At 43.0% G+C, this 25,938-nt stretch overlaps 2 protein-coding genes across 3 annotated transcripts in view; one reads left to right on the top strand and one right to left on the bottom strand.

Annotated features, from left to right (window-relative positions):
- Nucleotides 1-887: 887 nt before the first annotated feature.
- Nucleotides 888-19,747, top strand: LOC779592 (ceramide kinase). Its single transcript, XM_002939597.5, has 13 exons — nucleotides 888-1,315; nucleotides 4,043-4,144; nucleotides 8,961-9,083; nucleotides 10,340-10,468; nucleotides 10,558-10,621; nucleotides 10,822-10,967; nucleotides 11,955-12,029; nucleotides 12,146-12,298; nucleotides 12,665-12,770; nucleotides 13,063-13,124; nucleotides 14,262-14,470; nucleotides 15,111-15,295; nucleotides 15,949-19,747. The coding sequence occupies exons 1-13, from the start codon at nucleotides 1,195-1,197 to the stop codon at nucleotides 16,010-16,012; spliced, it is 1,539 nt and encodes a 512-aa protein (XP_002939643.1). The 5' UTR covers nucleotides 888-1,194; the 3' UTR covers nucleotides 16,013-19,747.
- An 891-nt stretch (nucleotides 19,748-20,638) lies between these two features.
- g6pd (glucose-6-phosphate dehydrogenase) overlaps nucleotides 20,639-25,938 on the bottom strand; it is a 28,987-nt gene continuing 23,687 nt past the window's right edge. Inside the window, 8 exon segments of one of the 2 annotated variants that reach the window (NM_001017312.2) lie at nucleotides 20,639-21,658; nucleotides 22,382-22,474; nucleotides 22,673-22,749; nucleotides 22,881-23,116; nucleotides 23,573-23,759; nucleotides 24,373-24,466; nucleotides 24,558-24,683; nucleotides 24,798-24,956. In NM_001017312.2, coding sequence (NP_001017312.1) covers nucleotides 21,568-21,658; nucleotides 22,382-22,474; nucleotides 22,673-22,749; nucleotides 22,881-23,116; nucleotides 23,573-23,759; nucleotides 24,373-24,466; nucleotides 24,558-24,683; nucleotides 24,798-24,956 — 1,063 coding nt within the window. In that variant the 3' untranslated portion in view covers nucleotides 20,639-21,567. 2 annotated transcript variants of the gene reach the window in all.

Below are 25,938 nucleotides of genomic sequence, written 5' to 3' on the forward strand. Positions count from 1 at the left end.
ATGGGGAAATCAAACCTGCCCAATCGAAGTCTGGCTGATCCTCGGCCCGGAGGGACCTATACATGGGCAAATAAGCTGCAGAATTAACAGTAGGCCCATCGGAGGGACCCATTCATGGACAAATAAGATGCAGAATTCACAGCTTAAATCAACCCATGTATGGCAACTTTTAGGCTGATGCCACATGGGGCTGATTCCCTAAGTCCTTGTGGCAAAGGAAACACATTCAGGCCAGAATGCTGCAATTCCCATTCTAAAAAATGTTAGCTTCAACTTTCATTTGATTTGTGAGTCCCTGCATGCGTAATTGCGTTCTTTTTAACATATTGGATGCTATTGTGGCAGGCACCATGCCCAGACTGAATGTCTGTGGGTTCTGGCAAATGCCAGAGGGGCCACTGTACGATGCCATAGACTGTCACTATTTATTGGGCTGGGGACTGTTTGGGCCTCTGTGCACTGTGTACTAATAAAAGGGCCTATTTTAAATCCCAGAGCAGTCCTGGAGAGCACAACACAGTCTGGGAGACTATGCCCCAATGATGCTGGAATTCTGGGGGAAATTCTGCATTGTGGGTAAACAAGGCACCATAAACATATACAGTGAGTTTTTGCTGCAGGGGTTTGTTTATACACTCTGCAGATTCTATATGTAGAATGGCGGTTACCCAGCACCTACTTTCCCACTCTATCTCCATACCACCACATTTAGGGTAAACAAACGGATTGAGTGCCTACTGTAGCATAGTCATGTACTCATTGCAGCCACTGAGACAGAGGGGAAGACTCACTATTCACAAGGAAGCAGACAGGCTGGGGAGGAGAATGGGGAGGGCTTATAACCGGTTGGGCCACTGGAGATAATGACAAGGGAAAGCACAGGGAGGGCAGAGTAAAAAAGTATTCAGTGCTACTTTAGACCTAAGAAATGAAGGGACATCCCTTGCAGGGACTGCTTTCTAAGAAAACTTGGATTTTCAGAGACCCTGCAAGGCAAAGTGGGGTGTTGTACAGTCAGGCACCTAGGCTTATAGGGAAGACACATAAGGCATAGATAGTCTGTGCAGGCACAGATAGACTGAGAAGAAGATTTTCCTACTAAGTACAGAAAATTGGCACTGTAAGAAGCTTACACTCTAACTCTACCTGGACACAGACAGAATCCTGGGCTAAGAACAGAATTCTGCCATTATAATGGGTCAGAACAGGCTGGAGTCCCTTCTGCAGCTGAGGAGCTGTGAGGTTCAGCTCACATTATCTGGCAGTAATCTAAGCTGGACATTTCAGAAGAGAAGGTTCTGCTGGGGCAGAGAGGGTAAGTGAGAGGAAACATTTATCATGAATATAATTTTGTCATTATAAACTGCCATAAATTAGTGCTTGGCTCACCCTACACATCACAGTGGCTTCACATGCTTGCAGCTAAATGGATCTGTTACAGGGAGTTATGGACTGCAGAGATTTAATTTCTTCAATGAGAGTGGTCTCACTGCAGTTGTGTGCCTTCATCAGTCATGGGACAGTTAAAACCCAAAGCATTACCTCCTATTAACATATTTGTATGTATGTACTGTATGTATATCTTTATTTATAAAGCACTACTTTGTACGCAGCACTGTACAGTAGAATACATTAATACAAACAGGGGATTATTAAGTTAATAATAGATAAATACAAAGTACAACAATAAATACAGATAGATACAAAATAAATACAGTTGCAATAAGTTAAGAGTCAAAGACACAAAAGGATGGAGGTCCCTGCCCCATAGAGCTTACAATATTTTACAATCAATATACAATATTTAATTGTATATTGTAGCAGCGGATTAGAATGAGGGTTCTGCCATGTCTTGGGGTTGCTGCTTCGATAGACACTGTCCACATGATATACCCCCAACTTCTAATCAACTTCTAATCAGCGAGTAGAGCCCTCTGATTGGGGAATTCTTGTACTACACCTTTTATTTCCCCAGTGCCACTGGGGAAATGATTGAGAAAGACTTATTGCCCCAAGCATAATGTAAATGAAAGATCTAAATAAACAGACACTTCCTCTTCTAACCGGCTCCCCGGCCCAAAGACTAAAATATACTTGCTGCAAACTCATACGTGGAATGGGAGGTTTAACCTAGAAACCTTCTGACATGGCTAACTAGGATTACTCCAAACACTCGAAGAAGCTCCACAAAAACACCCAAAGAAATCCAGAGAATGGCTGATTGCCTCTAACCCTCCTACCGTGCTCCATTGAGGTTTTCTAAACCTATTATGTAGCATGAAGTTTCTATATTATGGGCCATTGTACAGAGGTTTAGTTTAACCCATTGTTAACAACATTTTACTGAATCCCAAGCTTCATTTTTATCTGTAGCTGGTTTCGTGGACTAATGAGAAATGAGAGCAGGGGTAATTACTTGATTTAGCACAAGTACAATTTAATGTTGTATATGTAAGGCACCTGTAATCTAAATTTAGAAGGCATAATATTCTAGAGCCATGCTGTCCAGCTTCACAAAGGCTGATAATTCCAATACTGCATGTTTTCTGTCAGATGGCTTATAATACAATGATTATGTCCCCAAATGAGTAGGCTGGGGGCTATGAAAATCCCTTACAAGGTGATCTCCAGCCCATGGACTTCCAGTTAGACAGTTATGTCCTAGAGCAGTGATCCCCAGCCAGTGGTTTGGGAGCAACATGTTGCTCACCAACCCCTTGAACGTTGCTCTCCATGGCCTCAGAGCAAGTGCTCTTTTTTAAATTGCTGGCTTAGAGGCAAGTTTTGGTTGCACAAAAACCAAGTATAATGTCAAACACAGCCTTCTGTAGGCTGCCAGTCAACATAGGGTCTACCAAATAGCCAACTATAGCTTTTGTTGGCACCCCCAGGAACTTTTTCCATGCTTGTGTTGCTCCCCAACACTTTTTCCATTTGGATGTGGCTCACGGGTATATAAGGTTGGGGATCCCTGTCCTAGAGTAATGATCCCCAACCAGTGCTTTGTGAGCACCATGTTTCTCACCACACCTATATGTTTCACCCAGTTTCCTCAAAGTAGGTGCCCATTTTTAAATCTCTGGCTTGGAGGCAAATTTTGGAAGCACAGAGACACAGTTTTACACGCAGAGCCTTTTGTAGGCTAGCAGTCCACATGGGGCTACCAAATAGCCAATCACAGTCTTTATTTGGCATCCCCAGAGAACTTTTTTCATTCTAATGTGGCTCATTAACACTTTTTACATCTGAGTGTGGCTAGTAAGTAAAAAAGGATGGGGATCCCTGTCCTAGAGATTTCTCCACTATATTGGGCTGGATTCCTTCTAACTGGCTTTATATTAACATGATAACAGTGAAAAAATCTAGATGGCTTATAATACAACATTTATGTCAGACAAAGACATTCTTCGACCCAGTTGGCAAGCAGGGGGCCAGAAAAGGCCATCTCCACCCCATGGACAGTTAGTTAGTTAGACAGCCATGTCCCCTGTATTGGGCTGGATTGCTCCTAACGTGCATTATATAATTATAATTATTATAATTATTATTATATTATTTATGTGAAAAAGGAGAAGAGATATGTTTATTGATTATGTTAGATTACAGCAAGAATGTATTACTATTTAATTTTCCTTGCACATCATGTTCCAGTGAGGCAATTAAATATATTCTCATGAGTGTACCATTGAGTATAAAGAAGCTCTAAATGAAAGTGTTTAATACTAGGAATGTACCTAATCCAGGATTCAGTTTGGGATTCGGCTGCACGCACGGTCCTTTTTATGCCTTCTGTATGTTGGTTTGCGTATTCGAATTAGGATTCGGATTCAGTTCGGTATCCCAAAATAGTGGGTCAGTGCATCCCTATTTAATACTAATACAACTATACTGATCCCAGAACTTGTGTATGTCCAGTGACCCTACTGCTATTTGTAGGGTGAGCGTGATCTGCCCTTCTCAAGGGAAATTGTTCAGAACCATAGTGGCACTGTGCTTGTTCTTGGTCTGTAATAATAATAAACATGGGCTTTCTCCCCCGCAGGGCCTTCTGTCTCCATTCCGGTGAATGAAATTGTTGCGGTGCATCAGGGAGACAGGAAAGAACAAAGCAAAACAATTGATGCTCCTAGCAACCGCTTCACAGGTAATAATGCAAGTCTGATCTCATCAGGGCAGACATATTACTGGTGGTGTTGGCCCATTCCTTGAGGAGGCGCAACACAAAAACAGTTGCAGATTTGTACTTAAGATCTTTTGTGGTTGATACAAAGCTAAAACACTGGAGGTCTACAGACCTTAAAGAGCGAATATTAGGACCATGAAACTGGTCATGGCGGATTGTGCATACACTACTTGGTACCACCTAGGGCAATAGGAATAAACTTTTTGCAGAGGCTTCAGTTTTATTGTCAATCTGTAATTTCATATTGCAGATTTCTGTATCCAAAACAGAGGTTCCCATATTGCCGTTAACTTTTGTTTTGTATTGCAAAGGTGTGGTACTCATGATCAGTCCCCGTCAAGTTTTGTCTGAAGGCCAGATTATTGTTATCTATTATTTATATTGCACCGACACATTTCCACAGCACATTATACATCATTCCCATTCCTTCATTAATATATACATTAATGCCCCAGTGGAGCTTACAATCTAAGGTCCCTATCACATTCCCATCAGTCCCTGCCCCAGTGAGCTTACAATCTAAGGTCCCTATCACATTCCCATCAGTCCCTGCCCCAATAAGCTTACAATCTCAAATTCCTATCACATTCCCATCAGTCCCTGCCCCAATAAGCTTACAATCTCAAATTCCTATCACATTCCCATCAGTCCCTGCCCCAGTGGAGCTTACAATCTAAGGACCCTATCACATTCCCATTAGTCCCTGCCCCAGTGAGCTTACAATCTAAGGACCCTATCACATTCCCATCAGTCCCTGCCCCAGTGGATGTTACAATCTAAGGTTCCTAACACATTCCCATCAGTCCCTGCCCCAGTGGAGCTTACAATCTAAGGGCCCTATCACATTCCCATCAGTCCCTGCCCTAGTGGAGCTTACAATCTAATGTACCTATCACAGTCACACACACAGTAGGTGCAGTTTTATCAGGAGCCAATGAACCTGCCTGTATGTGTTTAGAGTGTGGGAGAAAACTGGAGTACCCGAGGGAAAGCCACACATGCACGGGCTGAACTGGTGCTAATTCTGTTGAATTGGGTAAGCGATCCCAGGCTTGGGGTTGGCAGAAGAGGTACCTGCCTAGCCCCCCCTACCCCATTATTGCGCCCTAGGCAGGCAGGTGCCTCTTCTGCCTACCTCTAGTTCCACCCTTTTGGTCTTGGACACTAAGAAACCATTGGCAAAGACCAAGCAAGGCCAATACAAATGGTATCCAGCCAATACAAAATGGTGTCCATTTAAGTCATGGTAGGCTTAACTTGGCCCTTTCTAGTCTTTGTTAACATCCTCTGGTCTTAATTTGACGAAATGCTGCTTTATAGTTTAGTGTCCTCCCTCCTCCCCTTAACAAAACCGCACCACTGGGGACATAGGGACCACTAAGGGCCAATGGGGAGTGGTGCAGTAACAGTCATCTATCACACAGGAACATGCTAATTCAGATCTGGTTTTAACTGTGCCAATGTAACCACAATTTTAAAAAGTGACTGGCAAGCACAAAATGAAACCACATGGAACATTAAATTCCAGCCGGATATAGATTTGAATGTGTTCTTATTCTTCTTATATGTATTAGTCATAATAACATATAATAATAAGCGTAGGTAACAAAGGAACACACCAGTCATTTCATTCTCCCTATATTTTTTTATAATATATTTCAATGGCCTGCCACGTAAAGTCACTGGTATCCGTGCAGCTACTTTAATGTCTCTAATTAAATGCACTTTATACTTGTCATAAAATACTGGTTTGGCAGCCGTGCAGACATGCGCCACAGTGACACATAATTATTAGAATCCATCATTGCTAGGTAACACATTTATTCACAAAATATTCCTTTTATAGATATAGTTGCATTTATTTTTAGTAGAGGGTGGACTGAATTTATCCAGCTGGGTCATTATCCAGGGCTTAAAGGTTATCCTCTTTAGTCCAGCTCCCATTAAACACACATGTTAATCTAACCAGGGATACAATGCCATCGACTTGAATGGAGAATAACAACCTGAAAAGGGAAATAAAAATTGTTTGTTTTTACCTCAAAACAATGTACATGTGCTTGTCAAGGTCAGCATCAAAATGATTTGTATTCAAGTCCAAGCGTGACCCCAGTCCATCACTGTACTAATTAATAATGTCAACTAATTGGCCTACTGCATGTAAAAGATTGCCTAATCCTATTTAAGCTCATTCCCCCACTATCCAAAGTGTCCTTACTGCTGCTTCCCAGTAACTGAGAAAAAGCTTCTCTGAAGCAAGTTAGTAGCTTAAAGGAACAGTAACACTAAAAAATAAAAATGTTTTAAAATAATTAAAATATAATGTACTGTTGCCCTGCACTGGTAAAAGTTGCGTGTTTGCTTCAGAAAGACTACTATAGTTAATAGAAATAGCTGCTGTGTAGCCATGGGGGCAGCCATTTAAATTGAAAAAGGGAGAAAATGCACAGGTTACATAAGGGCTCTGGCACACGGGGAAGATTAGTCGCCCGCGATTAACTCCCTGTTCGCGGGCGACTAATCTCCCCGAGTTGCCTAGCCCTGCCATCCCACCGGCGAACATGTAAGTCGCCGGCGGGATGGCAGACGCGGCGGGGCGATTTCCAGAAGTCGCCGAAAAAGACTCGCGAGTCTGCCATCCCGCCGGCGACTTACATGTTCGCCGGTGGGATGGCAGGGCTAGGCAACTCGGGGAGATTAGTCGCCCGCGAACACGGAGTTAATCGCGGGCGACTAATCTTCCCCGTGTGCCAGAGCCCTAAGAAGATACCAGATAAACTGTGTAAAATACAATGGGAATCTGCTACTTATCTGTTATCTGCTCAGTAACCTGTGCCTTTTCTCCTTTTTTCAATTTAAATGGCTGCCCCCATGGCTACACAGCAGGGTATTTATATAAACTGCAGTAGTGTTTATGAAGAAAACACACAACTTTTACCAGTGCAGAGCAATAGTACATAATATATTAATTATTTTTATACACTTTCATTTTTTGGTGTTACTGTTCCTTTAAAGTGGGCATACACGCTGAGATCCACTTGCTTGCAGCGCCGGATTTCAAATCCGGGCGCCCCTAGGCCACCCCCCATTTGCGCCCGCCTCCCACGCTTGCGCAAACAAACCCACCTCCCCCGTGTCGCGCCGACGCAATCGCGCATGCGCGGGCATTTAAACTCCCATACGGAGCAGTGGGGAGAAGTCCCCATTGCTCCGTATGTAAGCGAAATGTCACAATATTGTTGCCGCGGGGTGGCATGCCGCCCCTAAATTTCTGCCGCCCTAGGCCCGGGCCTTTGTGGCCTCGCCACAAATCCGGGCCTGCTTGCTTGGCGAGGTTGTCAAGCGAGCAGATCTTCTCCCGGTGGGCGATATCGGGCTAATTCAGGCTAATTTTGTTGTTTGGCCCTGAGGAATTTAACCAACAGGTTTAAAAATTAAATCGGCTCGTTGATGCGGTTTGACTAAATTTTTAAACCTGCTCGATCGATATCTGGCCTATTTCAGCCCAGATATCGGTTGGGCAGGCCTGTCGTTAGTGCCCATACATGGGCCGATAAGCTGCCGAAACAGTCTAGGGTACCGATATCGGCAGCTAGAATCGGCCACCTTTATTGACCTGTGTATGGGGCATTCCTGACAGCCTGACCCCTGGACTGGTAAAAACCTACCATCAGGCTAGGATCACATGTTGATGCAGCCTGCCCCAATGGACCTGCACAGGCCTTTATTATGATTTGATTGTTGACCGTGTGACCAAATGAGCAGATCTTGCCATGCACCAAGTATTGCTATGTAGAGTGTGGGGTTCCGCTGGATGCTTAGTCTTGGCACGCACATGTAATATAGAGAGTTTTGTTTGTTCTATAGACAAGTATAAATTACAGTGGGAAAAATCTTACTGTGTGACATGACCCTTAATGTTGACACAATATACGTTGATAGGCAAATCCTTTATGTTCGTTTTTTTCTGTTCTCATGTGTGCAAAGTGCTTGTCATGTAGTTCATCAGCCGGCAGGCAGATCATTGTTTTTTTCTTTCTCCGCTGACGTCTATTTATATGTACACTTCCATTGACATCACCGTTTCCAACCCCCAGTGGTGGGTGGGGGAGGGCCAGGAGGCCTAGCTAGAAGGTATTTGCACACAATAGGGAATCCACATGCTAATTGTCTGTTCATGGGAGGTACCACAGAGGAACTAATTGTATATTGAGGCATTGACACTTGATGGCAGGACACCTTCAACTGGAATCAACACAATGTATGACATCTGTTGGCTGACTCTGGAATATGTATTAATAAATGTTGGTGAAAATAATATTGTAATAGACTTTTAGATAAGTTCCTGTATAGTCTTTTAGTTATGTCTCTCTAACTTATTTGATGTGGTAGAAGCCCCACAACGGCATTTGCGGTGGTATGGGATTGAAGGTCATATTGTTGAGGGCTACATCAATTAGCTGATGCAGTCCTCACTTCGCTGAAATTTCTAAACCTGCCAGATATTGGTTGGGCAGTCCTGTTTGAGGTCTGAAGGGGCCGAATTGGCAGCTTTCATCTGCCTGTGTATGGCCATCTTTAAATTATCTTTTAATATGATTTAGGCACTGATATTCTGAAAAATTTGCAATTGGTTTTCAATTTTTGTGGTTTTTCCGGTTATTTTGCTTTTTGTTCAGCAGCTGGTTCGCTGTGCATCGGTAAAGAGAGGCCAGAATTTATAGTTTAATCTCAATGACCCTCTCACACTCTGCCCCTCTGTCTCTGTGTTTTCCAGTTTACCACATCTCTCGCAAGTCAGCTCAGCAATGGATTCTAGAAGTCTCCACTTTCACAGCGCACAGTTGCCAGGAAGCGTACGACTGGGTGACGGTTCTGCAGGACAGGATTCACAGCAACGGTAAAGGAGTGATACTTGGCATTACTATGTGCCAACGGAGTTCTTCAATTTGTAGAGGGCTTGCAGTCAGTTGAACGTGTTTGCCACACACTGGCAGCTTAGAGGGCACACTTACTGAGAAGCTGACTCATTTATTGGAATGTATGACTAAAAGACAAGTGCTATAGTAAGCCAATGTGTGATTGTAAGTGGCAACTTTAATGGGATGTTTATCACCTGGTTTTATTATAGCATCATTCATTGGGCACCGAGTCTTTTAAGAAGAACTATGCCAATTAATGTGGGATTGGTCAGCACAATACAAGATTAGTAACATGAAATACTCTATGATTAACAGGTTGATTCACTGTGAGATAAGATTATGTGTTGGGCAAACTGGCCTAGTGGATAGACCACAAGTTCACTTATTACAAAGAGAATGACTATTTGTGGAGCAAGCTTATTGACAGGATACTAAAGGTGACTGGAAGCTGGATATGCAATTCTTTTTAATCCAAAGCAGTCTAACTAGTTGTGACACAGTCTCATTTATTATATTGGACAGCAGTGAAACCTCTCCAGTCTGTTAACCATTTTACAAACAGAGCCACAATCGTGGGCAAGACCTGCAATCTAGGTCTTATCAGTCTTGTTACTCATTGTTCAGCAACCTAACTCACTATCAGTGCATTGAGAGGCATTGCAAAACAGTAATCAAAGCGTAAAGAAGTTGATAATGTTAATAACTGTGTAAGCAACTATTTTAAATTAGTCACATTGAGTGGGAAGCAACCACTGGTAAATAGGCTCACCGATTCATACCCACTTATAGCAATAGGGGGGCATCGATGATTAAAAATCCCACAATACAAATCAAACTTAAGGTTGCCATACACTATAAGATTGGCGTTTGGCGTGCAATTGCATGAAGGTCTAATTACAGCAACTGGAATAGGACCCAATTGGAGCAAGGACCACATCAAAGAGCTGATGCGGTCCCTGATCAAACCTGCCCCAATTTTAGGCCAGATATCAGTCTGAAGGACCCAAATTGGCAGCTTAAATCTGCCCATGTATGTATGGATGGATTAACCAGTGACTTAAAATGAAAAGAATTAGGTTTTATGATTCTCTATGGTTATATGTACACTGTCAACTGTGGCTGCAGCTGTCATGTGGAAGTACGACTAGGACCTGAGGCTGGACTTGTAATACCAATGTGTGTATTTGTACAACTGCACCCTCGCCTGCCTTATACTGATTTTTTTCCCCAACAGGAGCAGAAAGGCCACGGAAGCTGCTCATATTTATAAACCCATATGGAGGCCGTGGCAAAGCAGCAAGAATTTATAGCAAAAAAATATGCCCCCTCTTCCAGCTGGCAGGAATCGAGCAGGATGTGATTGGTAAGTCCACAATATGAGGCCTATTCCTGCCAGTTAAGTTTCCAGTACATAACTCTTACCCCATTAACACTTCTCTCTCTTCATTGCAGAGACGAAAAGGGCAAATCATGCTAGAGATTACATTATGGAAACAGATCTATGGAAATATGACGGGTAATGAAGTGTTTTAACTTGCTACAACCTTACCCATAGCCATGTATCTGATTTAGCAATACCAGTGGTTCTCCATAAGTCCTTTCTTGCCACAACTTGGAAGCTTCGTTGTAACTGTATATCCCTAGTCACTTTCTACCTTGGCACCATCTATTGCACCTCACTTGAACACTGTACTAATCATCTCCCTATTTCTGCAGGGTAGTGTGTGTTGGGGGTGACGGCATGTTTAGTGAGTTGCTACATGGAGTGGTCAGACGGGCGCAGATGGAGAGCAAAGTGTGTGAGAAGAAAGAGGGGGCAACGCTGACACCTTGCAAGCTTCGCATTGGTATCATTCCTGCAGGTAAGTGTTTAGGAATTCCCAGAGTGTCTTCTGCGTAACATGTGTATAGTGCCCTGATTGGTCCAGATCAGGCTATTGTCCTGATCTCCAGGGCCCCTATTCTGTGAAATAATATACACTTTTTATAAAGCTGGCCGAATAATCCTGACAACTTTTGACCAGTGATCAGTTGTTTAGTCATTCAGGCAGGTTATAAAATTTTGGTTGGATAATGACCAAAACAACCTTCATACGATTGTTGTCTGCCAGTTATTAATGGTCAGAACATTGCCCAATCCTACAATTCAAATCAGAATGATGGCTGCATTAAGACGTATAATCGATACCTGAATGTTCGTTGTAAGATGACTAAAATCTAAATGTGTATGACCACCTTAAGGCCACAGCAATAATAGGGCATCCTTGAACCCTCCAATTCCTGCCTCGGTTGGCAGATCGTGTAAACTCCTAGATGGGCTTTTTCTACAGTGCAGTTAGCACCCACCAAACAGGTGGCCAAACACCCAGTCACATGTGAAACTAGGTCAATGCAGAGCTGAAGGTCATTGTTCTTGCTGAAACAATGTTGTTTTACAGCTTTACTCCAAAAAAGGCCCAGCTACAGCTACAATTATTGTTGAGCTTGCACAAGTGGGCTTTTCCTTTATAAATGAGCAGTTTATAGCTTTACAAGCACACCAGTGTTCTCAGTTCTCAGTGTGCCTGAGAAACAATGGAGACCAAGTCTCCCTTCCGCTTCCATTCATGCAAAGTTGTTATGGCAACAGGCTAAATGACCAAATTCCTGCTATATGGCCAGTTATATGGATGTTGATAAAGGACACAGACGTCTCGGTGGGGTAACATGAACACTGACCCATATATGGCTGCCTTTAATATTAAGGCTAGGAAAGGCAGGCTAAGCAAAACAAACCATAGAAGGTTTTGTAATAGAACTGTTCCGTATAAGTGTGTCATTATTCTCACTCCCATGTTTTTGTGTTACAGGCTCCACCGACTGTGTTTGTTTTGCCACTGTTGGAATCAATGACCCGGTTACTTCTGCACTTCATATTATCATTGGTAAGTCTCCCGGGAATGTGTATGTATGGGACTGTGTGCCCTGGGAGGATTGAGTGGCAGAGAAGGCCTGAATCAAGTCCTTATAAAGACATTTAACTATGAATATATGTGTTTAGGGGACACCCAACCCATGGATGTCTGTGCATCGTACCACTCTGGAGAGCTTATGAGATACTCCGTGTCTCTAATCGGATATGGATTCTTTGGGGATGTTTTGCGAGAGAGTGAGACCATGCGCTTTTTAGGACCGTTTCGATATGACTTGTCAGGTGAGACAAACTACTCTATGGCATACAAAGGCAACCCATCAGGAAAATGCTGCAACTTGTGCAGTTAGAACAATGATAATTAATTGTTGATTGGTTGCCATGGGTTGCTGGCCTAGGACAAAATGAGGTCCAAAAAGACCCAGACTGAGACTTAAAATAGACCCTGGCATTTCAAGTACAAAGAGCCCCAAACAGCCCCCACAGGCCCAATAAATATTCACTGTCTATGGCATCTTACAGAAGCCCCTCTGGCATTTGTCTGAATGCAGCTCTGAGATGCCCACGGTAGCCTTTCCTACATCTCTTTCCCTTGCCTCTTTGTCCACTTGGGTTGTTTCTTACTAACACAGAGCCTTTTTTTTATAGGTTTTAAGATGGTGCTCAGCAACCGGTCGTACAGCGGGACAGTGGAATTCCTGGAGGCAGATGACGATCGATCCAGTCCAAGGGACAACACTCGCTGCAGAACTGGGTATAATTCCAAAGCCCAACCGAGCTTGTCTTGTCATTCTTTGTTTTTACAGCTCTGTCCTTGACTTTTAACCTTTGCACTTGTCATATATTGACATGCCCAGTCCCAGCAAGCTCTTGGCTGCTCATTAGGCCTCTCTTGTCCGAATTATCTGACCACCTTTTATAAAACCTGCTAAAGTCAACCCATTGCTGATACACTTTCCTTCTGAATGAGCATACTGGGAGTTGTAGGGATGGTTTAAAATATCATTGGATTCCTTGCAGATTTCTTATTTCTATTTTCTTTGCAGGTGCCAGGTCTGCTCTGAATCCTCGGAAAGACGGAAAGAGGAGAGTGATGCGGAATCCCACTGTAAGACCCTATTCTTATCCTCAATGCTTTGCTTTGTATCTATTACACTATTGCCAAGAGTAATACTTAACATGGTTCTGCCCACTTCTGTCAAGATGTCTTTGGGGCTGATTTACTAATCCACGAATCCGAATCCCGAATGGGAAAAAAATTGGATTGGAAACGAACATTTTGCGACTTTTTCGTATTTTTTGCGATTTTTTTGTCGCCGTCGCGACTTTTTCTTAGCCGTTGCATGAATTGTCGCGACTTTTCCGTATTGAGCGCTAGTAAACGGCGGGCAAACCTTTCCGATTTTTTCGCGACGGCTACGAAAAAGTCGCGGCAATTCGCGCAAGTCGTAACGGCTACGAAAAAGTTGTGACAATTCACGAAAAAGTCGCGACGGCGACGAAAAAAACACAAAATACCGATCATTACGAATAAAACGCATTTGGACGCTTTCGATCCGTTCGTGGATTAGTAAATCGGCCCCTTTGTGATCAATCAGGCTACTATCCTGCATGCAATGTAGTCTTCCCTTTTGACCTGAATCATCTTGCTCAGCAAGCTTTAAAGAAACAGTAACACTAAAAAATGAAAGAGCTTTAAAGTAATAAATATATAATGCACTGTTGCCCTGCACTGGTAAAACTGGTGTGTTTGCTACAGTAACCCTACTATAATTTATATAAATAAGCTGCTGTGTAGCCACGGGGGCAGCCATTCAAGCTGGAAAAAAGGAGAAAAGGCACAGGTAAGTTCTGTAGAATACAATGGTGTTATATCTGTTATCTGCTATGTGCCTGTGCCTTTTCTCCTTTGAATGGCTGCCTCCATGGCTACATAGCAGCTTATTTATATAAATTATAGTAGACTTTCTGAAGTAAACACACAACTTTTACCAGTGCAGGGCAGCAGGACATTATATTTTAGTTACATTTATACACTTTCATTTTTTGGTGTTACTGTTCCTTTAAGCTTAGCAAGGGGTGGGCAGTCAAAAACACATGGGTTGGCACTGCAGAACTTCTGTTGTAACCCAAGATTCCAAGCTCATCAAGCTGCATGTGTTTAATCCCCATTGATAAATTACTGCTGAGGGCTGGATGTTGCTGGAAATTTCAATCCTCAACCAAATTGTCTTTTTTTTCTCAGGCTGTGACTCAGAAATATGGCAAAAAATTTCTGGCTCCTTTGTGGCTATCAATGTCACTGGCATGTCCAGTGCATGTCCGAAAAGCCAGGATGGTCTTTCTCCAACAGCGCACTTGGCCGACGGCACTGCTGATCTCATTTTGGTGCGAGAGTGCAACATGTTCCAGTTTCTGAGGCATCTCAAGAGACACACCAACAAAAAGGATCAGGTGAGACAGAGACATGACTAAAGGCGGCCATACATGGACAGATTTAAGCTGCTGATTTGAGCCCTTCAGATGGATTCGGCAGCTTATTTGCCAGTGTATGGGTCCCTCCGACAGGCCTCCCCAACCGATATGTTGGTCGCACAGGCTTGATTTTTCTGTCAGATAAAGGACTGCATTGGCTCATTGATGTGGTCCTCGCCGTGATTTTTTCTATCCCCTATGGCCAAACAATTGCATTAGCACAATGTTGCCCACCCAACATAGTGAATAGGACTTGTTTTAAAGATACTTTTAACCTATTATTTTAAATAACAAAGCTTTATGGTTTTGTTATTTCTTGAGCGAAGCAAGGCAAACACTGAAGCTACTCCATGTTTATATATGCAGCAGCTAAGTCATTATTTATTGGGCCTGTTTCAGTCCTCAGTGCCAGGACCTATGTTGAATTTCACTCTGGGCCTTGGTGCAATATGTCTTTAATATTGTATAGTTGCTATGGGATATTAACAAGGCAAATGTCCACCTGACACTTTGGTATAAGGTTTTGTAGTTATAGCTTACATATTTGGAGTACTGTAATTTGCTACTTGCCAGCTGAGTGATGCTCAGTAGAAGATTTAATCCCACTATTTATCCACAGTTCGCATTACCATACGTGGAAGTGCATCGTATTCGTGCCATGCGCTTTACCCCTGAGAAGCTGGACGAGGAGAAAGCCACCTGCCGGCGTAAGGACTTCTTTTCATCGATTTGTGGCATGCCCCCTGAAACCAGCAGCTGGAATTGTGATGGGGAGATCCTAGACTGTGCACAGCTCAGCGTCAGGTGAGAGGAAATGTGGAACCGGATGTCCCATTGACTTATAACGAAGACACATGCTAATATGAGGGAATAAATTGGCAGTTAGCACTGATCTACACTATTTTTTTCTCAGCCAGTGGTGGCTGGATAAAATTCTCTTTTAGTTCCTTAGAAAACAAAGTACAACTAAAAGTCTGTGTCAAATTGTAGAGGAGATTAAAGTTGTCCATACTCTTATAGATCTGCTGTTTGTATAAGGTCAACAAACAAGTCGATTTGGCCCAGGGCACCTACTAGAGCATTGACTCCCAACCAGTGGCTTGCGGGGCAACATGACGCTCACCAACCCCATGGATGTTGCCCCCAGTGGCCTCAAAGCAGGTGCTATTTTTGGTTGCATAAAAACCAAGGTTTGGTTGCATAAAAAAAACAGGTGTACTGCCAAACAGAGCCTCTTGTAGGTTGCCAGTCTATATAGAGACTACCGCAAAGCTAATCATAGCCCTTATTTGGTACCCCCAGAACTTTTTTCATGCTTGTGTTGCTCCCCAACTTTTTGAATTTGAATGTGGCTCATGGATAAAAAAGTTGGGGATCCCTGCACTAGAGACACATTTCATGTATATAAGGTGGGAAGACTGAAAGCTCAGTTCACTGACCAATGTCTGTTTCTACAGGGTGCACCACCAACTTATCCAACTTTTTGCACGAGGAATTGAAGGCACCTCATGTAGCCGATGAGAATCCTTTACCGCTGCTATTTCTTCATTCCACCCTCAGTGCTTGGAAGAATAAAACCACATGGATATTTATTGACATGGTGCTTGGTCCCTAATAGATGATTACAGATCCATGCTAACTGCTGCTGGAACGGCAGAGACTGACACTTCCGCACCATCGTCATTATGGGCACAGTCCAAGATCAGCACAATACTGCCACTTTCAAAGATTTATGCACTTGAAGACATTAAGGAAAATTACTTTCAAGGTGAAAGGTTCCATAAGGAGTTTATTATAAACTTTTATGTATTTTGCAACTAGTAAATTCCATCCATAACTGTGAACTGCAGAGAAGTTCATCAAGTACCTCAACAGTTCCGAGTACCTCACCTAAAAAAACATTTCTCAAGACATTTAAATTGTTTAGAGAAAGTTCTGTTACCAAATTCAAGTGGTACAGAAAAGATCCCATCTCTAAGAGATGTCCAGATGGATGGTTTCAGCTATACAGATATATGAACTTATTATATGGGACTGTTCCACTATTCCATTTCAAAACATGCCAGAATCAATTCAGCTTGCTGGACAAGAAGCTCACTCAATAATGCATTGATAGTACATCTAGTTGCAGACATGATCATTAGTTTTTATTAAATTTTTGTTTTTGTAATTTTGTTCATGTTTAAGCTGGCCATGTGTAAAAAGAAACTTGTTCTAGCAGGATCTAAATTGGGTTCCAAGGATTTGCCCAGGCTGTGCAAGTTGGGTCACAATGTCAGAATAATTGCTGTGAGTGCAACCCCCCCCCCCCCATTTTCTATCTAATTTGGATCGTACTGGTTGCTTCTGCTTATCAGCCCGTACATGCACAGGTGTTAACCCTTGCATTTCCTTTTGGTCGCTTGTTTATGCGCTCTACCGCTTGGGAACACAAGTTCGAATGTCCTCATGCCCACAGCACCATTGTAAACCACCGAATGCAGATATGGCATTTTGCAAAGAGCAAAAAAGGCCACAATCTACTATTGTATGGCTGTGGGCTTCTGTGGTTGATTTCAGAGCACAGAGACCTGAGGCTAGCCCCTTGAATAAAGCATTTCTTGCGTTAGGTATTGCTCTATCCAAGAGGGCGGGCTGAGGGAGACACATAGGCACCCACTCCTACTTGTGCTCTGAGGGCTGGCGGGACACTGGGAAAAAAAGTCTGCTCTTCATCAAGATCTGCAGGTACTACCCCAGATAGTGCCCATGTGTAAGGAGAAAAAAAGTAAAAGGTACACTGTGCCAGGAGGGGATATGCTGGCTAATGTGGGTGGGAATTAGTGATGGGGGTGGTGATAGTATTGAGCCCTTAAGGTTGCACCCCCAGTGGACCCAGTACACGCCAGTCCGACACTGTGTACGTCAGTTAGAAGAACAAGTTATGGAGAAGCAGAAGGCAAAGGTTGGAACTGGGCCCTGTTCTTAATTCCTGCCCAATAGCAGGCAGTAAGGACAGGGTTTGCTTGCACTTTCTGACACTCTGCTCCTCACCCCATTCAGAGGGATAATATGCTCCTATTTAGTAGTTGATTTACATGCATGTTATAGACTGCACTGGTTTCTGTGCAGCCATACAGTGTGCATCTATAATTATACAGGTGCTCACTTTTAAAGGGGTAAGGTAGTAACCCCTAATAATATACACATAGGCCTTGGTGTAAAAAGGTTGGTGCTAACAATAACATCTGGTGCATACATTTGTTTAGTCAAAGTGATTTGGCAATTCCTTACAGAGGAAACTGAAAGAAGCCCAAACAAATATATTGTTGCTGAATGCTGCCATAAAGTAACTCCACCCTGTGTCAATGCCACCCAAAATGAAAACTGAGAATGGGAACACAACACACCTTTCATTACTTTTAATTTGAATGTGCAGTTGATTAGGCCAGGGCTAGGCAAAATTCAGGTCTGGATTGGCAATGTGTGGATTCTGGCTAACTTTTGTAATGCTCGGGTTGCTCCCCAAGTTATTTTACATTTGACAGGTAAAAAAGGTTGGGGACCTCTGCCATAGACAGTCACTATTTATTGGGCCTGTTTGGGCCTCTGTGTACTGGAAATTGCAGGGCCTATTTCTCATTTTGGACAAGATAGGCATCCTTAACCCAAGGCTCTCATAAGGGCATTCAAAGGATTTCCAAGGATTCCCATTTCAGGTGACATTTCAGAAGAATGCCTATTTGCTCTCTTAGATACACCTGAAACTCAGTTTGAAAATCAGAGTAAAATCTGTGTTAAAACCTATTTTTTGTCATAGATTTTTTTTATAACCAAATGACTAATACACCATTTTTCTCTTTTATCTGTAATCTTGTAATGAGTTAAAAGGGACCCTGACCAAAAGGTTGAAATCTGCAAGGGACACTTGAATGGAAAAAACAGCCCAACAACAACTGCATTAAAGGGTTGTAATATCAAATGGTCATACAAAGTTACAGTAGCAGAAGCTAAATTGTGTGCGGCCATGGCAGGCGGTTGAGTTACAGCTAGGGTTCACGTTGTAGGATGTCAAGCTGTCTGTCCAAACAGATGTCATCAAATACAACTTTCACTATATCCATTTAGCCGCTACCTTCTTCCCTTTTTTAAATGCAGGATGGAATAAAGGGCCCATGAGTAGGAAGAATAAACCATAAAACTGTACTCCAACTCAGTACTCAGCAAGCTATGGCACCATGGAGGCGCTGCTGTAAGATGTCATAGACAGTCACTATTTATTGGACTGGTGGGGGGCTATTTGGGGCTCTGTGTTCTTTAAAAGACAGGGCCTACTTTGAATCCCAGTCAAGGCCTGTCCCAAACACAAATAAGGCATTGGGCTTGGATCAGGTCATGGTACAGCCAACACCGTATATATTTATACTGAGCCCTAGACATGGCGGCTATCCTGTCTTCTTACCTATGCGACTGGTCCATGCTCCAATCTTGTAGGAAAAGTGTACTCCCCATCAGCCCACCTAACAAAGTTAGCCACAGATGTTTGGTGTTAGGCATGTTTTTAAGTCACCTGAGAGCCCTATGAGGGGGCCTATATAGAAAATACATCCCTGGGTACAGCCACATAATGGTGTTATAGGTTGGTCATGATCATATCAGGGCATCTGACATGGGACAGTTGCACCTTTGGACCCTGGACTCAATTCACCTGGATAACAACCATCATTGCATAGCTCACCTAGCATTTGGTTGCATCAACTTCACAAATCGGCCATAGAGAGGTTGATAAAAGCTGCCAATGGTCCAAGCTTATTGGCCATCTATGGGAACTCCACACAGGCCTAACCGACCGATATCTGGCTAAAATCAGGCAAATGTCTATCGGGAAGGGTTATAAATCCTGTTTAGGTGGTCTTTGTCTTGATGGCCTGTATTTCATCAATGTGATCCAAAATCACCCACCTCAAGGTGGGCATATGGAGGAAGGTTTCCCGTTTTTTAGTGACCTGCCAAACGAGTGGATCTTTCAGTTGATGGGCACCTTAATCTTGGAATTAAAAAAAAAAGACACAGCAATGTGCACAAACTTATTTACTAATCCAATGATATTAAAATAAAGCAGGAAAAAAACTGGGACTCCTTTGTACTTCTTTCTACAATACATGTGTAAACCCCTTAAATACAAAAGCATCTGCAAGTGCCCTTCTGCCCAACTGTAACATTGGCACCTACAGCAGATTAGCAAAAGCAAGTAGGGAGGGGTGAGAAAAGGGGAAACGGGGGAAAAAAAATGACTGCAAAATATAAACTGCAGATCCTTTTTCCTGTTAAGTGCAATTCTGTAAGTTCCCTCTCTTCAGGACATTGTCACTGCTCGCGGTGCAAAATGCTTCTTCGTTAGACTAAGTCAGGGGAACCGTCGCTGTTTTAAAGGAACAGTAACACCAAAAAATGAAAGTGTATAAAACTAACTAAAATATAATGTGCTGCTGCCCTGCACTGGTAAAAGTTGTGTGTTTACTTCAGAAAGTCTACTATAATTTATATAAATAAGCTGCTGTGCAGCCATGGGGGCAGCCATTCAAAGGAGAAAAGGCACAGGCACATAGCAGATAACAGGTAAAACACTATTGTATTCTACAGAACTTATCTGTTATCTGCTATGTAACCTGTGCCTTTTCTGCTTTTTTCCAGCTTGAATGGCTGCCCCCGTGGCTACACAGCAGCTTATTATATAAATTATAGTAGTGTTACTGTAGCAAACACACCAATTTTACCAGTGCAGGGTGTTACTGTTCCTTTAAATATTCATTAAACTGTAGTGGGTGTTTAATAAATCCATCTCAAAACATGTTTTCATTATTTTTCATATAGTTTATTGATTTATTTGTGAGTTCGACTTAACATTTGTTCTCCTGGCTGTGGCCAACTCCCACTGACAAATGTCACATGTTTTAAATGGCTGGTTTCATCATGAGGCAGCAATATGCCAAACGCTACTGACAAACAGCTTGACTTATTTGCTAGAAAGAATAATTAAGCACCTACTACAGTTCAGAGATTTGTTAAAATAGTGACACCCTTTAAAGAGGGGCGGTTCACCTTATGTTAACTTCTAGTTATGTTAAAGAATGGCAAATTCTAAGCAACTTTGGTCTTCATTATTTATTTTTTTTTTTTTTATAGTTTTTGAATTATTTTCTTCTTCCAAATCTTTCAAATAGGGGTCACTGACCACAGCAACCAAAAAACTGTTGCTCTGTGAGGCTCTGTGAGTTTGACTGTTATTGATCATTTTTATTACTTATTTACCTATTCAGGTCCTCTTCTACTTCTATATAATTCTCTCATTTAAACCGCTACCTAGTTGCTAAGATAATTTGGACTCTAGCAACCAGAAAGCTGCTTAAAGTCCAAGCTGGAGAGCTGCTGAACAAAAATTAAAATAATTAAAAACCAACAAATAATAAAAAATGAAGACCTACTGAAAACTGTCTCAAAATATTACTCTTTTCATTGTACTAAAAGATAACTCAAAGTTGAACAACTGCTGGTTATACATGGTTAGGCTTGGTCGGGCAGTGAGACCAATTTTGACCATACTGCACTCATGAGAATGTAAGTCACCTTGGCAGCAGTCTCGACAGACCATACCTTGAACACCATATGTTTGTGAGTATGGTCCATCAGTAAGTGAGGAAGCGAGAGGAATTATTGCTCCTTATCACTTCCTGTGAGATTTGATCATTTGGGCCATCCACTCAAATAAGAACAAATTAATATGGCCATACATGTGCATGGCCACATTGTACAGTATAAGTTAATTTGAATGGCTCTGATACAATAAGGTTGGCCATAGTTTGGCCACATTTAGACCTTAAACAAGTAGGAATGAGAAGCAACTAAGACAGGCTTCAAGACAAAAAGTACCGATAGTGACACCTACAGGCAGCCACTACGTGTAACAAGACAAGGTGCATTTTGGTCCCCTGTGATTTCCCACAGTGCGGTTTATATGGACAGGAAACCTGTAAAGTTTCAGGGGATACAAAACAGGACGTCCATGGGGAGGAGAGGGCGAGGCAGAGGTCAAAGTGTCAGAGTTTGTTGGGGTTCACCCATTTGTAGGTTCCTGCATAATGGAAGCCGACCTTCTGCATTAGCTCGTCGCTTTCTGCGGGTCCGCGGCTGAAACGAATAAAGGTCATTACAGAAGGATCAGTCACCCTTAGGTCTCTTAAGATAGTGGTACAGGATGGATAGGGGGTCCTGTGTCTGTGCAGGAAAATTAACCTGTGCCAGCTGTCCAATCCCACCCACCTTTGTTCATTGGATGATTTATATCCTTATGAGGGATTAGCATAAACACAGTAAAATCTGACCTCCCATGTTAAGGGCTCTGGCACACGGGGAGATTAGTCGCCCGAGAGAAATCTCCCTGTTCGCGGGCAACTAATCTCCCTAAATTGCCACCCCACCGGCGAAAATGTAAGTCGCTGGTGGGATGGCACACACTCGCGAGGCATTTTCGGCGATTTGTCGAAATCACGCCGCCGCGTATGCCATCCCACCGGCGACTTACATTTTCGCCGGTGGGATGGCAACTCGGGGAGATTAGTCACCCGCGAATAGGGAGATCTGTCGCAGGCGACTAATCGCTCCGTGTGCCAGAGCCCTAACTGTGCTTACTATTCCAAGTGCATAAATCAGTGAAGATGACTGCTGGTTTCCAGGGGTTACAGGGCTAAGCTTTGCCAGTTTGTTTTAGGATCAATAGGTGATTGCTACCATCATAGTTGGTACGTGGCCAAAGAGTTTTGTAGCACAAGGCAGTTATTTCTGGGTTCTAGATTTGAAGACTTTAATCAAGGAACACTAGATACACTAATTACGGCGTTGCTCACTGCTTACCTTCCATATTTATAGGGGTGGGGTTTGATCTTTTCTCTTTCCAGTTGATGAAGAACAGGGGTGAAGATCCTCCAAGCTTCCCTCAGTTCATCACTGCCAGAAAGGAAACAGGTACAAGATAAATAAAACATCCACCCTAAAAAGCTCCAACACATAAACCATACAGGCAGGCCCAGACTGGGTTTCAAAAAAGGTCCTAGCATTTCAAGTACACAGAGGCCCAAACAGCCCCCACCAGCCCAATAAATAATGACTGGCATTTGCCAAAACTCACAGTTAATATGCACAAACCTGCGTACGAAGTGCATTTGATTCCCGCAGAACACATCCAAAATAAGCCGCTCATACGCATCTGGCAACTTTACATCCTGTGCAGGGAGAGACCATTAAGGAGTTATGCATGGAGTTATACCATTCCAACTTTGCTTTCAGATATGCTCCTAAATTTACACATTCCAGTAAATTTGAGGAAGAAAAGTTTTCAGGTACCGCTAGTTACCTTGTATCTGTTCCCATATGTTAAGTCAAGCTCCGATTCCTCAGGGTTAAAGAACATTCCTGGTTTCTTAGTCATCATCTTGGTGTATACGGCTTCATTTGGCTGCACTCGGATCACCAGTTCATTCCTCTTGCAATGACCTTGGAAAATATCTCCTGGTACATCACGGAACTGCAGTCGTGCCTCTGCCTTCCTCTCATTCAAGGCCTTGCCGCAGCGCATAATGAAAGGGACACCTGGAATTGAAGAACAGAAAGAGCCATGATCCCAAACCAGTGGTTCATGAGTAACATGTTGCTCCCCAACCCCTTGGATGTTGATCCCAGTGGCCACAAAGCAGGTGCTTATTTTTTAATTGCTGGATTGGAGGCAAGTTTTGGTTGCATAAAAACCACAGAGCCTCATTTAGGCTGCCAGTCCATATAGGAGCTACCAATAGCCAATTACAGTCCATATTTGGCACCATCATGAACATTTTTCATGCTTGTGTTGATCCGCAACTCTTCTTACATTTGAGTGTGGCTCACAGGTAAAAAAGATTAGGGATCCCTGGTGTATAGGGTGAAAAATAATATGTGGCCAGGTCCAACGCAAAGAAGTAGAGCAGGCAAAAAGTGAATGGCTTGGAACTGAATATACATAAAAGGGAAGACAGCAACATGAAAGCTGGCACATATGGACTGGCCACTTACCATCCCAACGCTCATTCTGCACATACAACACTGCAGTGGCAAATGTGGGGGTCAAAGATCCTTTTGGAACAGTGCGGTCATCCAGATATCCTAGTTGTGCCTCTCCTTGCCCTTCAGCATTCCCAACATACTGCCCCACCACCAGGTTATCTAATGTAAGGGGACTGACTGATTTTAAGACTTTCACCTGACAAAAAAAAGTAATATTAATCACATGATTCAGAAAACAATCAGGCTTAATTTGTCATGTATGTGAGGAGCTGCCCAATTTTTTTTCTAGTTAATGAGTTCTCAGGTGGGTTTCTGTAGCTTCAATTGTTAATAGTGATTAATAGATTTCTGGAGTCAGTATCTCAGTTTGCCCAGAAGCAGTAAGATGTTTGCTTTTAAACAGCTGACCAATAAATGCTATATTCTGATTGGTTGCTTTGGGTTACTGCTCCTGGGCAACTTTAGAGCCTTTTATAACATAACCCCATTGGTGTTCTTATGCTTATGTATAATGCATAAGCTATGGCAGCTCCAACTCATACATACATATCAATGTATGTGAAAAGTTCTGGTGTTTTTATGGGTTTCTCACTCTGAGCAATTGGAAGTGGTCGGGGGAAATTTCAGGTGTTGCCTTGGTATAGCATAAATTGAACCCCTTCCGTAACAACCGTGCTGTTTAGAATTTCTTTACTGTCCAACTGCATACAATTGTTACACTGAGGCCCCCAAGAAAAGCATGGCCCAGGATAGTTATCCTAGCTAGCACCCCTGTAAAGGTAACTTGCATATAAAAATATGCTTAATACCTTTTCATCTCTAACATCATCCGAGCTAGTGGAAACTGGCTTCTCCATAGCCATCAAACACATCATTTGGAGCAAGTGATTTTGCATGACGTCCCTAGAGAAAAGACAAGCCAGAGATACAGACATCAGAAAAGCAGGCTAGTGCATATAGAGAGAGGGTGCAGTCAAAAATAAAAAGTATTTACCGGATTATACCAAATTCATCAAAGTATCCTCCACGCCCCTGTGTACCAAATGGCTCTTTGAATGTCAGAACCACTGCACTTATATGATCCCTGGACCAGAGGGGGCTGAATATCCTGTTACCAAACCTAGGTAATAGAAAATACAAAGATTTAGGATTATCCATACTAAAAAGTAAGGTAAGAAAAAGACAAGATATTGGGAGTTGGATATGCAATAGAAAGGTAACTGTGTGTTCTTACCTTAAGATCATAAGGTTCTGTACCATCTCTTTGCCCAGGTAATGGTCGATACGGTAGATCTGGTTTTCCTTGTACAAGGCAGAGATGTGTTCCGACAAACGATTGGAACTCTCCAGGTCTTTGCCGAAAGGTTTCTCCACGATAACACGGTTCCAGCCCCTGCCAACAGAAAAGGGAGTAACTAAACAGCAGTGCATGGAGAATAGCAAAGCATGAATCAACAAACACTACCAAGCTGTTATAGTCTTGGCTTTCTTTTATGTAGACCAGTGCTGTCCAACTGGCGGCCCGCGACCCCCCTCTGTGTGGCCCCCCACCTGTCTGGCTGCTTTGATGGCTTACTCTTGTGTAAGCTTTAAATGGTATCAGTACTGAGATTAACTGCCCCCCCTGCATGGTTCTCACCTCAGATTCAGGCTGTATTGTTTAAATATGTAATCCCCTGTGTTGTTCCACCTTTTAATCTCTGCATTGTTCACCCCCTGCAGTGTTCACACCTCAGGCTCAGACTGTAATCACCCCCATTGTTCCCCTGTTCACACCTCAGGAGCAGCAGAAACCCAAAAATAATCCCTGCACACTACAAAAAGAACATATACTGAGGTGGTACTGCTATTAAAAAGTTTTTTAATATATAGTTATTGTGCAGACTGTAGGAGCAGTGCCAGCATTGTGTCACTGTAGGCTGCCTGTGTGTGCCATACACACAGGCATCATAGGGCAAGCAGAGTATGGCACACACAGGCAGGGTAGGGAAGGCAGAGTATGGCACACACAGGCCAAGTATGGCACACACAGGCCAAGTATGGCACACACAGGCCAAGTATGGCACGCACAGGCCAAGTATGGCACAAACCAGCCAAGAATGGCAAACACAGTGAAAGTATGGCACACGCAGGCAGGGTAGGGAAGGCAGAGTATGGCACACACAGGCAGGGTAGGGAAGGCAGAGTATGGCACACACAGGCAGGGTAGGGCAGGCAGAGTATGGCAGGTTTTTGCTGTACTACAACCATTAATATGGGTACGGTCATGTGATAACATGGGTGTAGTTTCAAGTGGGTGCGGTTTCCAAAAGGGGAGTGGTCAAAACTGGCTTCCATTATCGGCCCTCCACCACGTAGGTCGGAAAAATTCCGGC

This window comes from Xenopus tropicalis, chromosome 8, assembly GCF_000004195.4.
Source record: "Xenopus tropicalis strain Nigerian chromosome 8, UCB_Xtro_10.0, whole genome shotgun sequence".
Classification (NCBI taxonomy): Eukaryota; Metazoa; Chordata; class Amphibia; order Anura; family Pipidae; genus Xenopus; species Xenopus tropicalis.

What these genes read in the sequence shown, in the direction of transcription:
- LOC779592 (XM_002939597.5), top strand. Translation starts at nt 1,195, where the DNA reads ATGGGTCAGAACAGGCTGGAGTCCCTTCTGCAGCTGAGGAGCTGTGAG. An exon ending in GGACAGGATTCACAGCAACG is followed by an intron (nt 9,084 to 10,339) that starts GTAAAGGAGTGA and finishes TTTCCCCAACAG; the next exon opens with GAGCAGAAAGGCCACGGAAG. An exon ending in TGTGCACAGCTCAGCGTCAG is followed by an intron (nt 15,296 to 15,948) that starts GTGAGAGGAAAT and finishes CTGTTTCTACAG; the next exon opens with GGTGCACCACCAACTTATCC.